The 13,669-nt window shown below is 41.3% G+C and overlaps 1 protein-coding gene across 2 annotated transcripts in view; it reads left to right on the top strand.

Moving 5' to 3' along the window:
- Positions 1-13,669, top strand: part of LOC120035317 (YY1-associated factor 2-like) — a 30,145-nt gene that overhangs the window by 9,656 nt on the left and 6,820 nt on the right. For both annotated transcript variants that reach the window (XR_005474144.1, XM_038982103.1), the window contains exon 3: positions 9,027-9,182. Coding sequence is in view for 1 of the 2 variants with exons in the window: in XM_038982103.1 (XP_038838031.1) it covers positions 9,027-9,182 (156 nt within the window). In the remaining variant the exon portion in view is untranslated. The remainder of the gene's footprint in view (positions 1-9,026; positions 9,183-13,669) is intronic.

Here is a 13,669-nt window from a genome sequence, read left to right as displayed (position 1 = left end):
AAAAAAGAGGGCAAAATCTTTGCTTGCTTTATTGACTTTAAAAAAGCATTTGATTCTATTTGGCACGAAGGGCTATTCTACAAAATTCTCCAAAGTGGGCTTGGTGGTAAGGTGTATGACTTAATAAAATGTATGTACACAGAAAACAAGTGTGCAATAAAAATCAAAAACCAAAGAACAGAATTCTTTTCACAATGTCGAGGTGTGAGACAAGGCTGTAGTTTGAGTCCAAATCTTTTCAACATTTATATCAATGAATTAGCAGACATGTTGGACAATTCTCCAGCCCCAGGACTCACACTATTTGACACAGAGGTGAAATACCTGCTATATGCTGATGACTTGGTACTTCTATCACCAACCAAAGAAGGTCTTCAACAGAACATTAATATTCTAGAGCAATATTGCCATAATTGGGCCCTGGCAGTAAATTTCCCAAAAACTAAAATCATGATTTTCCAAAAACAAAACAGATGTCAGAAACACAAATATAAATTCACCCTGAACAACACCATCATTGAACACACAAAAAATTACACCTACCTTGGTCTGACCATATCTGCATCGGGAAACTTTAATAGGGCAGTGAATGCACTCAAAGAAAAAGCCCGCAGAGCATTGTATGCAATAAAAATGAAATTATTCAAAATCAACATCCCAATTAGAATTTGGACCAAAATATTTGACAGTGTAATCCTACCAATAGCTCTTTACGGAAGTGAGGTTTGGGGGCCACTCAATAAACTGGACTTTAAAATGTGGGACAAACATCCAATTGAAACCTTACATGCAGAATTCTGTCGGAAAATCCTACAAGTCCAGAGAAATACACCAACTAATGCATGTAGGGCAGAATTGGGCCGCTTTCCAGTAATAATGAAAATACAGAAAAGATCATTAAAATTTTGGCTACATCTAAATTCAAGTCCAAATTCGAGTCTGCAATTTAAAGCACTTCAAACCCAAGAGCTGAGCCCAGAAACGAGCCCTCTCAGTCAGCTGGTGTTGGACCTAACCAACCAAGCTGACACCAGCACTGCTTCAAAAGAAAGAATTCCAATAAACAAAATCATGAACCAATCAAAGGACTCATATTTACAACATTGGAAAAACGAAACAAAATCCCAAAGCCGACTAAATTGCTATCTGACCCTAAACAGAGAATATGAATTGGCTGAATATCTCTACTCTGTCAGAGATTCGAAGCAGAGACAGATCCTTACCAAGTACAGGCTGAGTGACCACCGATTGGCAATAGAAACCGGCAGACATAAAAAGACATGGCTACCCAAAGAGGAGCGTGTATGTGGTCACTGCCTGACAGGGGACGTAGAAACAGAGATGCACTTTCTCCTTTACTGTGATAAATATTCCTCACCAAGAGATTCATTATTCACAGAAATGACTACATTTATTCCAAATTTTTACTTATTAAACCCAGAGGAAAAACTAAAAATACTCATGGGCGAAGGAGCAATGGCTTCTCTTGCAGCCAAATATGTATTTACCTGCCATAGCCTGAGGGACACTGAATAATAACATCTGCATAGTAAGCAGTAACTTACTTATTAGGACTGTTATTGTTATTACTGTTATTGTTATTAGTATTATTATTGTTGTTTATCATTCCAAATAGTAATGGTATGGGTGGTAATGGTAATGATAGCAGTTTAATGATGGTAGTGGTGCATTACACCATACATTACATTCGACTATTGACTGTTACCATTTTATTGTTACTATTTTTATATTTAATTTTGTATTATTATTTACTGCCATTCTATATTATTGTTTGTCATTGTTTTAATTGTATTACAATGTATATTGTATACATTGTTGCTTTGGCAATATTGACACAATGTTTTTCATGCCAATAAAGCAGCTTGAATTATGAATTATGAATTATGAGAGAGAGAGAGAGACGGGGAGAGAGAGAGAGAGAGAGAGAGACACGGGGGGAGAGAGAGAGAGAGAGACACGGGGAGAGAGAGAGAGACACGGGGGGAGAGAGAGAGAGAGAGACACGGGGGGAGAGAGAGAGAGAGAGAGAGAGAGAGAGAGAGAGAGAGAGAGAGAGAGAGAGAGACGGGGAGAGAGAAAGCGACACGGAGAGAGAGAGAGAGAGAGAGAGAGAGAGAGAGAGAGAGAGAGAGAGAGAGAGAGAGAGAGAGAGAGAGAGAGAGAGAGAGAGAGAGAGAGAGAGAGAGAGAGAGAGAGAGAGAGAGAGAGAGAGAGAGACGGAGAGAGAGACGGAGAGAGAGAGAGAGACACGGGGAGAGAGAGAGAGAGAGAGAGAGAGAGAGAGAGAGAGAGAGACGGGGAGAGAGAGAAAGCGACACGGGGAGAGAGAAAGCGACACGGGGAGAGAGAGAGAGAGAGAGAGAGAGAGAGAGAGAGAGAGAGAGAGAGAGAGAGAGAGAGAGAGAGAGAGAGAGAGAGAGAGAGAGAGAGACGGGGAGAGAGAGAGAGAGAGAGAGAGAGACACGGGGGGACAAGGAGAGAGAGGGAGACACGGGGGGAGAGAGAGAGACACGGGGGGAGAGAGAGAGAGAGAGACACGGGGGGAGAGAGAGAGACATGGGGAGAGAGAGAGAGAGAGACACGGGGAGAGAGAGAGAGACACGGGGGGAGAGAGAGAGAGAGAGAGACACGGGGGGAGAGAGAGAGAGAGAGAGACACGGGGGGAGAGAGAGAGACGGGGGGAGAGAGAGAGACATGGGGAGAGAGGGAGAGAGAGAGACGATTTGGTTGCGTGCAGCCAGCAGTTAGATTAAGATGAATGTTTTACAAAGCTGAGGTTTAGCAGAGCTGCTCTCTCTGATGCTGCTGAGAAGATAGAACCAGAATTGAAAGCACGTTGTCAACGAGGCTGTACTGTCTCCGGGATGGGAGGATGGCAACAGATGCCAGGGAGGAAGAAAGGAGTGTAGAGGGAGATGAGAGGGAGGAGGAGGAAGGACAGGGGAGAGAGAAGAAACGAGGGAGAGAGGAGGGGGTAACCAAAACGAACATGACTAAAGAGCTTGTGACATGTGCAGTTGAATTGGCCCGGCAGTAAACACTCCGCCACGCGTTATTGCCAGACCATTAAAGACACGCCATTAGCCACGTTATGAGATGGATACAGGAAGGCAAATTACACACCATTCTTTTAATGATTATCCCACTCTGCGTTCAGGTATTTTACAGCCATTGGAGAGGAGACACACCAAGTTATTCCAGTGCTCTCACTGCTCTGGCTTCTAGTCATTAGAAAACAATTAAACACTCTTCATGAGAGGGTGATTTAACTGCTGCTAGACAACTGTTAGAAACGGCGCGTTCCAAACATTAGCCGTCCGGCTAGCAGTCTAATAACTGGGTGTGTGAAGACCAAACATTAGCCGTCCGGCTAGCAGTCTAATAACTGGGTGTGTGAAGACCAAACATTAGCCATCCGGCTAGCAGTCTAATAACTGGGTGTGTGAAGACCAAACATTAGCCGTCCGGCTAGCAGTCTAATAACTGGGTGTGTGAAGACCAAACATTAGCCGTCCGGCTAGCAGTCTAATAACTGGGTGTGTGAAGACCAAACATTAGCCGTCCGGCTAGCAGTCTAATAACTGGGTGTGTGAAGACCAAACATTAGCCGTCCGGCTAGCAGTCTAATAACTGGGTGTGTGAAGACCAAACATTAGCCGTCCGGCTAGCAGTCTAATAACTGGGTGTGTGAAGACCAAATTGTATTTGACCTTCCAACCCACCAGCTGTCCACTAATGAGTTCTCTGACACTTTCAGCCCAAGGGAAGGAACAGTCAGGATTCTACTGTAGCCAGTATTATGCGAGTATGTTTCCACAAGTTCAAGTTCAGACGGATATTTACTGAACTTCACCTGAGGCCTCGTATGACAGCTTGAATGATGGGGGAACTGCAAGTGTGTGAGCAGTGAACACACACACCCTCCATGTAGTCTTTTGCAGGACCTTTCTGGAGAAAAGGTCTGTTGTACTGAAAACACAGTTGTCATGTCGATACTGTTTACCCATGCCTATTTCAGACTTTCAGCAGTAAATGTTATATTATGTAAATTGTACAGTACACTGCGTGGGCATCTGCCTCCACCAATCATGGGGCATACTTAAAAATATCCTCCACACAGTGCATGTAAGCCATCTTTTATCCCTACACCTACACCATACTAAACTGTACAGTACGCTGTGATGCAGCATAGAATAGAATGCAAATGTACATGTGTGTGTGTATATATAAATTGAGAAAATGACTCTATAGGACTTCCAGAGGAGGGGGGTGGGGGGGTCTAGGGTGTAGTGGGCCAAATGCTGTAGAGGTGCCATAAACTATAGGAAGCAGAGAGCAATCTCTTACACACACACACACACACACACACACACACACACACACACACACACACACACACACACACACACACACACACACACACACACACACACACACACACACACACAGCTCCAATGGAGAGCAGCATAGCAGTAGCGTGTTCTGGCAGGGAGAGACATTAATCATGTCACTGGATCCCAGTAGGAGGAGTAACACACACACACACACACACACACACACACACACACACACACACACACACACACACACCGACCTGCTGAAAGGGAGATGTGACAGAACACTGAGCTTGTAGATTGACTGGTCTGTGGGAGGACAGAGGACTCCTGCTCTGCTCTGATTAACACTGTATTATTCAGCTTACACTGGGCTGATCCCAGATCTGTATGTGCCAACTCCTCTCGTTGTCTAGTGCATGACAACGATAGTCAGGTGGCCAAAGCTCCAACAGATCTGGGGCTAATCTTTCATTAGTCTTCAATTGAATAACTTGCACTATGTCGTCTAAGGGGAACTGGTGTTTTGTGTGGACTGTGTTAAAGAAAGAGCGAAGACTACAGATGATTTCAGGTTGACCTCATGAGACATACTGCAGCAGTACAACACTGAGAGCTGACAGTTTCAGCCAGCTGTGGTCTAACAGCAGCCATGAGACATACTGCAGCAGTACAACACTTTGAGAGCTGACAGTTTCAGCCAGCTGTGGTCTAACAGCAGCCATGAGACATACTGCAGCAATACAACACTTTGAGAGCTGACAGTTTCAGCCAGCTGTGGTCTAACAGCAGCCATGAGACATACTGCAGCAATACAACACTGAGAGATGACAGTTTCAGCCAGCTGTGGTCTAACAGCAGCCATGAGACATACTGCAGCAATACAACACTTTGAGAGCTGACAGTTTCAGCCAGCTGTGGTCTAACAGCAGCCATGAGACATACTGCAGCAGTACAACACTTTGAGAGCTGACAGTTTCAGCCAGCTGTGGTCTAACAGCAGCCATGAGACATACTGCAGCAGTACAACACTGAGAGCTGACAGTTTCAGCCAGCTGTGGTCTAACAGCAGCCATGAGACATACTGCAGCAGTACAACACTTTGAGAGCTGACAGTTTCAGCCAGCTGTGGTCTAACAGCAGCCATGAGACATACTGCAGCAGTACAACACTTTGAGAGCTGACAGTTTCAGCCAGCTGTGGTCAAACAGCAGCCATGAGACATACTGCAGCAGTACAACACTGAGAGCTGACAGTTTCAGCCAGCTGTGGTCTAACAGCAGCCATGAGACATACTGCAGCAATACAACACTGAGAGATGACAGTTTCAGCCAGCTGTGGTCTAACAGCAGCCATGAGACATACTGCAGCAATACAACACTTTGAGAGCTGACAGTTTCAGCCAGCTGTGGTCTAACAGCAGCCATGAGACATACTGCAGCAGTACAACACTTTGAGAGCTGACAGTTTCAGCCAGCTGTGGTCTAACAGCAGCCATGAGACATACTGCAGCAGTACAACACTTTGAGAGCTGACAGTTTCAGCCAGCTGTGGTCTAACAGCAGCCATGAGACATACTGCAGCAGTACAACACTTGGAGAGCTGACAGTTTCAGCCAGCTGTGGTCTAACAGCAGCCATGAGACATACTGCAGCAGTACAACACTTTGAGAGCTGACAGTTTCAGCCAGCTGTGGTCTAACAGCAGCCATGAGACATACTGCAGCAGTACAACACTTTGAGAGCTGACAGTTTCAGCCAGCTGTGGTCTAACAGCAGCCATGAGACATACTGCAGCAGTACAACACTTTGAGAGCTGACAGTTTCAGCCAGCTGTGGTCTAACAGCAGCCATGAGACATACTGCAGCAGTACAACACTTGGAGAGCTGACTGTTTCAGCCAGCTGTGGTCTAACAGCAGCCCTGTAAGACTCTAGTTTAATGCCTGGGCCAATGAGTTATCAGGACCCATGGTGTTGATGATGGCAGGGCCTGGTGTCTCTCTGTTTTAACATTACTGTATAACACAACCACATCATTAGAGAGGCTGACAGACAGGGGGAGGGAAGAGTGGGAAGAAGTGTGACAGGATGTGCAGTCATCCAGAGAGAGAGAGAGAGAGCCTTGCTATTGAGAAAGGCCGCCGTAGGCAGACCTGGCTCTCAAGAGAAGACAGGCTATGTTGCCACTGCCCACAAAATGAGGTGGAAACTGAGCTGCACTTCCTAACCTCCTGCCAAATGTATGACCATATTAGAGACCCATATATCCCTCAGTTTACACAGATACACAAAGAATTTGAAAATAACTCCCATATCTATCGGGTGAAATACCCTACGAGAGAGAGAGAGATTTAGACTACTTCTGTTCATTAGTCATTTCAATGAAATATACACCAATTGATTGGTGAATAATGTGAAGTGTCAGGGCAGTGTAGAGACTAGAGACAGTGATGTAAGATCTAAAGGCACCTCATCATTATTTATCTTTGCTGAAAGGAAATCCACTCTGTCTGTCTGCTGTTTGGTGCATTTATTTAAACCCCTCCTTGATGTCCTAGTTTCATAGCGGCAGACTCCATTAGCCATTCTAGAACAGATTCCAGGAGTGGGCTATTGATTGAAAATCACACTCCCACACAGTGGTTCCAACACACAACATTAATGTCAGAACATAGACTCGTGTGCCGAGCCAGACACTGAGGAAAGTCATCCTATTGGAATCAATGCCTCAGTTACTGTCCCTGTCCCAGCTTGACCTGATGTGGTGTGTAAATGCTAGGCCAATACTGGACAACACACACACACACACACACACACACACACACACACACACACACACACACACACACACACACACACACACACACACACACACTGGAGACCAATAGTACGTGCTTTCTTAATGACCTCTGATTGGGTTAACTGCTGTGCTCTGTTAACCACTCCACCTCTGTACAACATGACAGTATCAGTCCTGGCAGCAGGCTCCTCTCTCACCTTGCAGCCGCTCCTGTCATCCATCCCAATGTGTTTGGGGAGTCGGGACACAGATGATCTTCAACACACACAACAACATGCATTATGTTATTACTGAGAGATTGTTCTCCGTCTGATTAAAGTTGTCAACATTGGTTAGTTCCGTGGTGGGCTGTGCTGTGACTCTCTCTTCCACCCCCCCTCTCTTTCTCTCTCTCGCTCCCTCTATCTCTGTGTCTCTGGCAGTATATAGGCCATGTGATACATGTCCACGCTGGCTGGCCTTGATGCAGTTACTGTAAGGGGATTTTCAGAACAACACTTGAATGTAGCTTTTTCAGGCTGTCGCATAATTGAGGCCATTATGGTCATCTAAACTAAACAATGCCTTCCTCTTCCCTCAGCGACTCGGTCCAGCTGTAGTTGTCATGGTTTCCGTGTGTCAGAAAGTCAAGTACTGTTCTATTTGAGAGTAATACTTCAGTAGATAAACGGATCCATCACAGATAAGCATGCTGATAAGTAGCACTGCAGAAACAAGGAGTATTTTCTAGGCTAAACTGTTTCTCCATCTTACTACAGCGTGATTGGAACTGACTAGACAAGCTGATGACAATTACTCTCATGGTGGTGAATTTCGTACAAAATGTGCTGGTCGGGTTTCTGCATGCCTGGAGGGCTCATCTGTGAAATGTCAGCGTGTGTGTGTTTTGTTCTAGAGGGAACCACTGAAAGGAAAGATCACTCTGCACTCAGTACAGAGACTGTATGGTGTAGTAATCTCACCATGGCAGAACACAACACACACACACTGACTGTATGGTGTAGTAATCTCACCATGGCAGAACACAACACACACACACTGACTGTATGGTGTAGTAATCTCACCATGGCAGAACACAACACACACACAACACACACACACTGACTGTATGGTGTAGTAATCTCACCATGGCAGAACACAACACACACTGACTATATGGTGTAGTAATCTCACCATGGCAGAACACAACACACACTGACTGTATGGTGTAGTAATCTCACCATGGCAGAACACAACACACACACACACACACACTGACTGTATGGTGTAGTAATCTCACCATGGCAGAACACAACACACACACACACACACACTGACTGTATGGTGTAGTAATCTCACCATGGCAGAACAGCAGATGGGTCTGTCAGCACTGTGGGCTGGGCTGGCATTCACACTAGTGATTTGTCCGCCCCTAAAGAAGCAACGTACAGGACCTGGCAGCTCATGCATACAGTGCTACTGGAATAATTGCATAATGCATGTTTTTGTGAAGCATTTTGACGGAGGAGGAGGACATGGGGTAGCTGCTTCTTCAGAGAGTAGGTTTGGCTACACCCACAGATTGCATTCAATGCTGTATGTTGTTTTAAGTATTAAGCTGGGTGGTTAGTGGTCACTGCTTCGGCCTTTTCACTTGTTATGTTGGCGTAGTTCTGTTTCCCCATAAGTGACGTCATTGCTCAACATTGAGAGAGATTGCTGTATCCAAGTTTCCAGCTTTTTCAACCGTTATTGTTGACACTTTACATTAAGGTATACTTTATAAATGGCTTAGAAACTGCTAATTACGAGATCGTTTGTAAATATAACACATTGGTTTTGCTCGCTAAACGCTTCCCTGTCTCACTAATGGTACGGTGTGCTCCTACAGGAAGCCTCGTCCTGTCTCCCAGCTGGTTGCTCAGCGGGTAGCGCCGCAGTTTGCCTCGCCCACGCTGCTGCCCAAGAAGGACAAGAAGGACAGAACGGACCAGGAGAAGAATGACAAAGAGCCCACAGTGAAGAAGAACAGCCACAAGAAGATGAGGTAAACATGCACAGATAAACAACTGTTTATCATGAACCTGTTGCATTTAACCTGTAGTAGTATGGTGTGATTAGTAGTAGTAGTAGTAGTAGTAGTAGTAGTATGGTGTGATTAGTAGTAGTAGTATGGTGTGATTAGTAGTAGTAGTAGTAGTAGTAGTATTAGTATGGTGTGATTAGTAGTAGTAGTAGTAGTAGTAGTAGTAGTATGGTGTGATTAGTAGTAGTAGTATGGTGTGATTAGTAGTAGTAGTAGTAGTATGGTGTGATTAGTAGTAGTGGTAGTATGATGGTGTGATTAGTAGTAGTAGTAGTATGATAGTGTGATTAGTAGTAGTGGTAGTATGATAGTGTGATTAGTAGTAGTAGTAGTATGATAGTGGGATTAGTAGTAGTAGTAGTAGTAGTATGATAGTGGGATTAGTAGTCGTAGTGGTAGTATGATAGTGGGATTAGTAGTAGTAGTATGATAGTGGGATTAGTAGTAGTAGTAGTATGATAGTGTGATTAGTAGTAGTAGTAGTATGATAGTGGGATTAGTAGTAGTAGTAGTATGGTGTGATTAGTAGTAGTAGTAGTATGATAGTGGGATTAGTAGTAGTAGTGGTAGTATGATAGTGTGATTAGTAGTAGTAGTGGTAGTATGATAGTGTGATTAGTAGTAGTAGTATGATAGTGGGATTAGTAGTAGTAGTGGTAGTATGATAGTGGGATTAGTAGTAGTAGTGGTAGTATGATAGTGGGATTAGTAGTAGTGGTAGTATGATGGTGTGATTAGTAGTAGTAGTATGATAGTGTGATTAGTAGTGGTAGTAGTGGTAGTATGATAGTGTGATTAGTACTAGTAGTAGTAGTATGATAGTGGGATTAGTAGTAGTAGTGGTAGTATGATAGTGTGATTAGTAGTAGTATGGTGTGAACATTAGTAGTAGTATGATAGTGTGATTAGTAGTAGTAGTAGTATGGTGTGATTAGTAGTAGTAGTAGTGGTAGTATGATAGTGTGATTAGTAGTAGTAGTGGTAGTATGATAGTGGGATTAGTAGTAGTAGTGGTAGTATGATAGTGTGATTAGTAGTAGTAGTGGTAGTATGATAGTGTGATTAGTAGTGGTAGTAGTATGATAGTGTGATTAGTAGTGGTAGTGGTAGTATGATAGTGTGATTAGTACTAGTAGTAGTAGTATGATAGTGGGATTAGTAGTAGTAGTATGATAGTGGGATTAGTAGTAGTAGTAGTATGGTGTGATTAGTAGTAGTAGTAGTATGGTGTGATTAGTAGTAGTAGTATGGTGTGAAAATTAGTAGTAGTATGATAGTGTGATTAGTATTATTATTAGTAGTAGTAGTAGTATGATTAGTAGTAGTATGGTGTGATTTAATAGTAGTAGTATGATAGTGTGATTAGTAGTAGTGGTAGTAGTATGAAAGTGTTTAGTAGTGTCAGCATGATAGTGTTTAGTAGTAGGAGTATGATAGTGTGATTAGTAGTACTAGTGGTAGTATGTGTTTAAGTAGTAGTATGTGTAGTATGTGTTTAGTAGTAGTATCAGCATGATAGTGTTTAGTAGTAGGAGTATGATTAGTACTAGTATCAGCATGTTAGTGTTTAGGAGTCTGATAGTATGATTAGTAGTAGTCTGATAGTGTTTAGTAGTAGTAGTATGATAGTGTGATTAGTACTAGTATCAGTATGATAGTGTGATTAGTAGTAGTCTGATAGTGTGATTAGTAGTAGTATGATTAGTAGTAGTATTATAGTGTTTAGTGATAGGAGTATGATATTGTGATTAGTAGTAGTATCAGCATGATAGTGTTTAGTAGTAGTAGTAGGAGTATGATAGTGTGATTAGTAGTAGTGTGATTAGTAGTAGTAGTATGATAGTGTGATTAGTAGTAGTAGTATGATAGTGTGATTAGTAGTAGTATGATAGTGTGATTAGTAGTAGTAGTATGATAGTGTTTAGTGGTAGGAGTATGATATTGTGATCATTACTAATATCAGCATGATAGTGTGATTAGTAGTAGTAGTATGATCGTGTGATCATTACTAATATCAGCATGATAGTGTTTAGTAGTAGTATGATAGTGTGATTAGTAGTAGTATGATAGTGTTTAGTTAGTAGGAGTATCGGCATGAAAGTGTTTAGTAGTAGAAGTATGATAGTGTGATTATTACTAGTATCAGCATGATAGTATTTAGTAGTAGTAGTAGTAGTAGTAGTATGATTAGTAGTAGTATTGTCGTGTTTAGTAGTATGGATATGATAGTGTGATTAGTAGTAGTATCAGCATGATAGTGTTTAGTAGTGGTAGTATGATAGTGTGATTAGTAGTAGTATCGGCCTGAACGTGTTTAGTAGTAGTAGTAGTAGTAGTATGATTAGTAGTAGTATTATAGTGTTTAGTAGTAGTAGTATGATAGTGTGATTAGTAGTAGTATCGGCATGAACGTGTTTAGTAGTAGTATCAGCATTATAGTGTTTAGTAGTAGTGGTAGGAGTATGATAGTGTAATTAGTAGTAGTATGATAGTGTTTAGTAGTAGTATCAACATGATAGTGTTTAGTAGTAGTATGATAGTGATTAGTAGTAGTATGATAGTGTTTAGTAGTAGTATCAGCATGATAGTGTGATTAGTAGTAGTAGTATGATAGTGTTTAGTAGTAGTAGTATGATAGTGATTAGTAGTAGTATCAGCATGATAGTGTGATTAGTAGTAGTAGTATGATAGTGTGATTAGTATCAGCATGATAGTGTTTAGTAGTAGTATGATAGTGATTAGTAGTAGTATCAGCATGATAGTATTTAGTAGTAGTAGTAGTAGTAGTATGATAGTGGGATTAGTAGTAGTAGTGGTAGTATGATAGTGTGATTAGTAGTAGTATGGTGTGAACATTAGTAGTAGTATGATAGTGTGATTAGTAGTAGTAGTAGTATGGTGTGATTAGTAGTAGTAGTAGTGGTAGTATGATAGTGTGATTAGTAGTGGTAGTATGATAGTGGGATTAGTAGTAGTAGTGGTAGTATGATAGTGTGATTAGTAGTAGTAGTAGTATGATAGTGTGATTAGTAGTGGTAGTAGTATGGTGTGATTAGTAGTAGTAGTGGTAGTATGATAGTGTGATTAGTACTAGTAGTAGTAGTATGATAGTGGGATTAGTAGTAGTAGTATGATAGTGGGATTAGTAGTAGTAGTAGTATGGTGTGATTAGTAGTAGTAGTAGTATGGTGTGATTAGTAGTAGTAGTATGGTGTGAAAATTAGTAGTAGTATGATAGTGTGATTAGTATTATTATTATTAGTAGTAGTAGTATGATTAGTAGTAGTATGGTGTGATTTAATAGTAGTAGTATGATAGTGTGATTAGTAGTAGTGGTAGTAGTATGAAAGTGTTTAGTAGTGTCAGCATGATAGTGTTTAGTAGTAGGAGTATGATAGTGTGATTAGTAGTACTAGTGGTAGTATGTGTTTAAGTAGTAGTATGTGTAGTATGTGTTTAGTAGTAGTATCAGCATGATAGTGTTTAGTAGTAGGAGTATGATTAGTACTAGTATCAGCATGTTAGTGTTTAGGAGTCTGATAGTATGATTAGTAGTAGTCTGATAGTGTTTAGTAGTAGTAGTATGATAGTGTGATTAGTACTAGTATCAGTATGATAGTGTGATTAGTAGTAGTCTGATAGTGTGATTAGTAGTAGTATGATTAGTAGTAGTATTATAGTGTTTAGTGATAGGAGTATGATATTGTGATTAGTAGTAGTATCAGCATGATAGTGTTTAGTAGTAGTAGTAGGAGTATGATAGTGTGATTAGTAGTAGTGTGATTAGTAGTAGTAGTATGATAGTGTGATTAGTAGTAGTAGTATGATAGTGTGATTAGTAGTAGTATGATAGTGTGATTAGTAGTAGTAGTATGATAGTGTTTAGTGGTAGGAGTATGATATTGTGATCATTACTAATATCAGCATGATAGTGTGATTAGTAGTAGTAGTATGATAGTGTGATCATTACTAATATCAGCATGATAGTGTTTAGTAGTAGTATGATAGTGTGATTAGTAGTAGTATGATAGTGTTTAGTTAGTAGGAGTATCGGCATGAAAGTGTTTAGTAGTAGAAGTATGATAGTGTGATTATTACTAGTATCAGCATGATAGTATTTAGTAGTAGTAGTAGTAGTAGTAGTATGATTAGTAGTAGTATTGTCGTGTTTAGTAGTATGGATATGATAGTGTGATTAGTAGTAGTATCAGCATGATAGTGTTTAGTAGTGGTAGTATGATAGTGTGATTAGTAGTAGTATCGGCCTGAACGTGTTTAGTAGTAGTAGTAGTAGTAGTATGATTAGTAGTAGTATTATAGTGTTTAGTAGTAGTAGTATGATAGTGTGATTAGTAGTAGTATCGGCATGAACGTGTTTAGTAGTAGTATCAGCATTATAGTGTTTAGTAGTAGTGGTAGGAGTATGATAGTGTAATTAGTAGTAGTAT

The sequence above is a fragment of the Salvelinus namaycush genome, unplaced genomic scaffold (assembly GCF_016432855.1).
Source record: "Salvelinus namaycush isolate Seneca unplaced genomic scaffold, SaNama_1.0 Scaffold1025, whole genome shotgun sequence".
Classification (NCBI taxonomy): Eukaryota; Metazoa; Chordata; class Actinopteri; order Salmoniformes; family Salmonidae; genus Salvelinus; species Salvelinus namaycush.
This window is presented reverse-complemented; position numbering and strand designations above follow the sequence as displayed.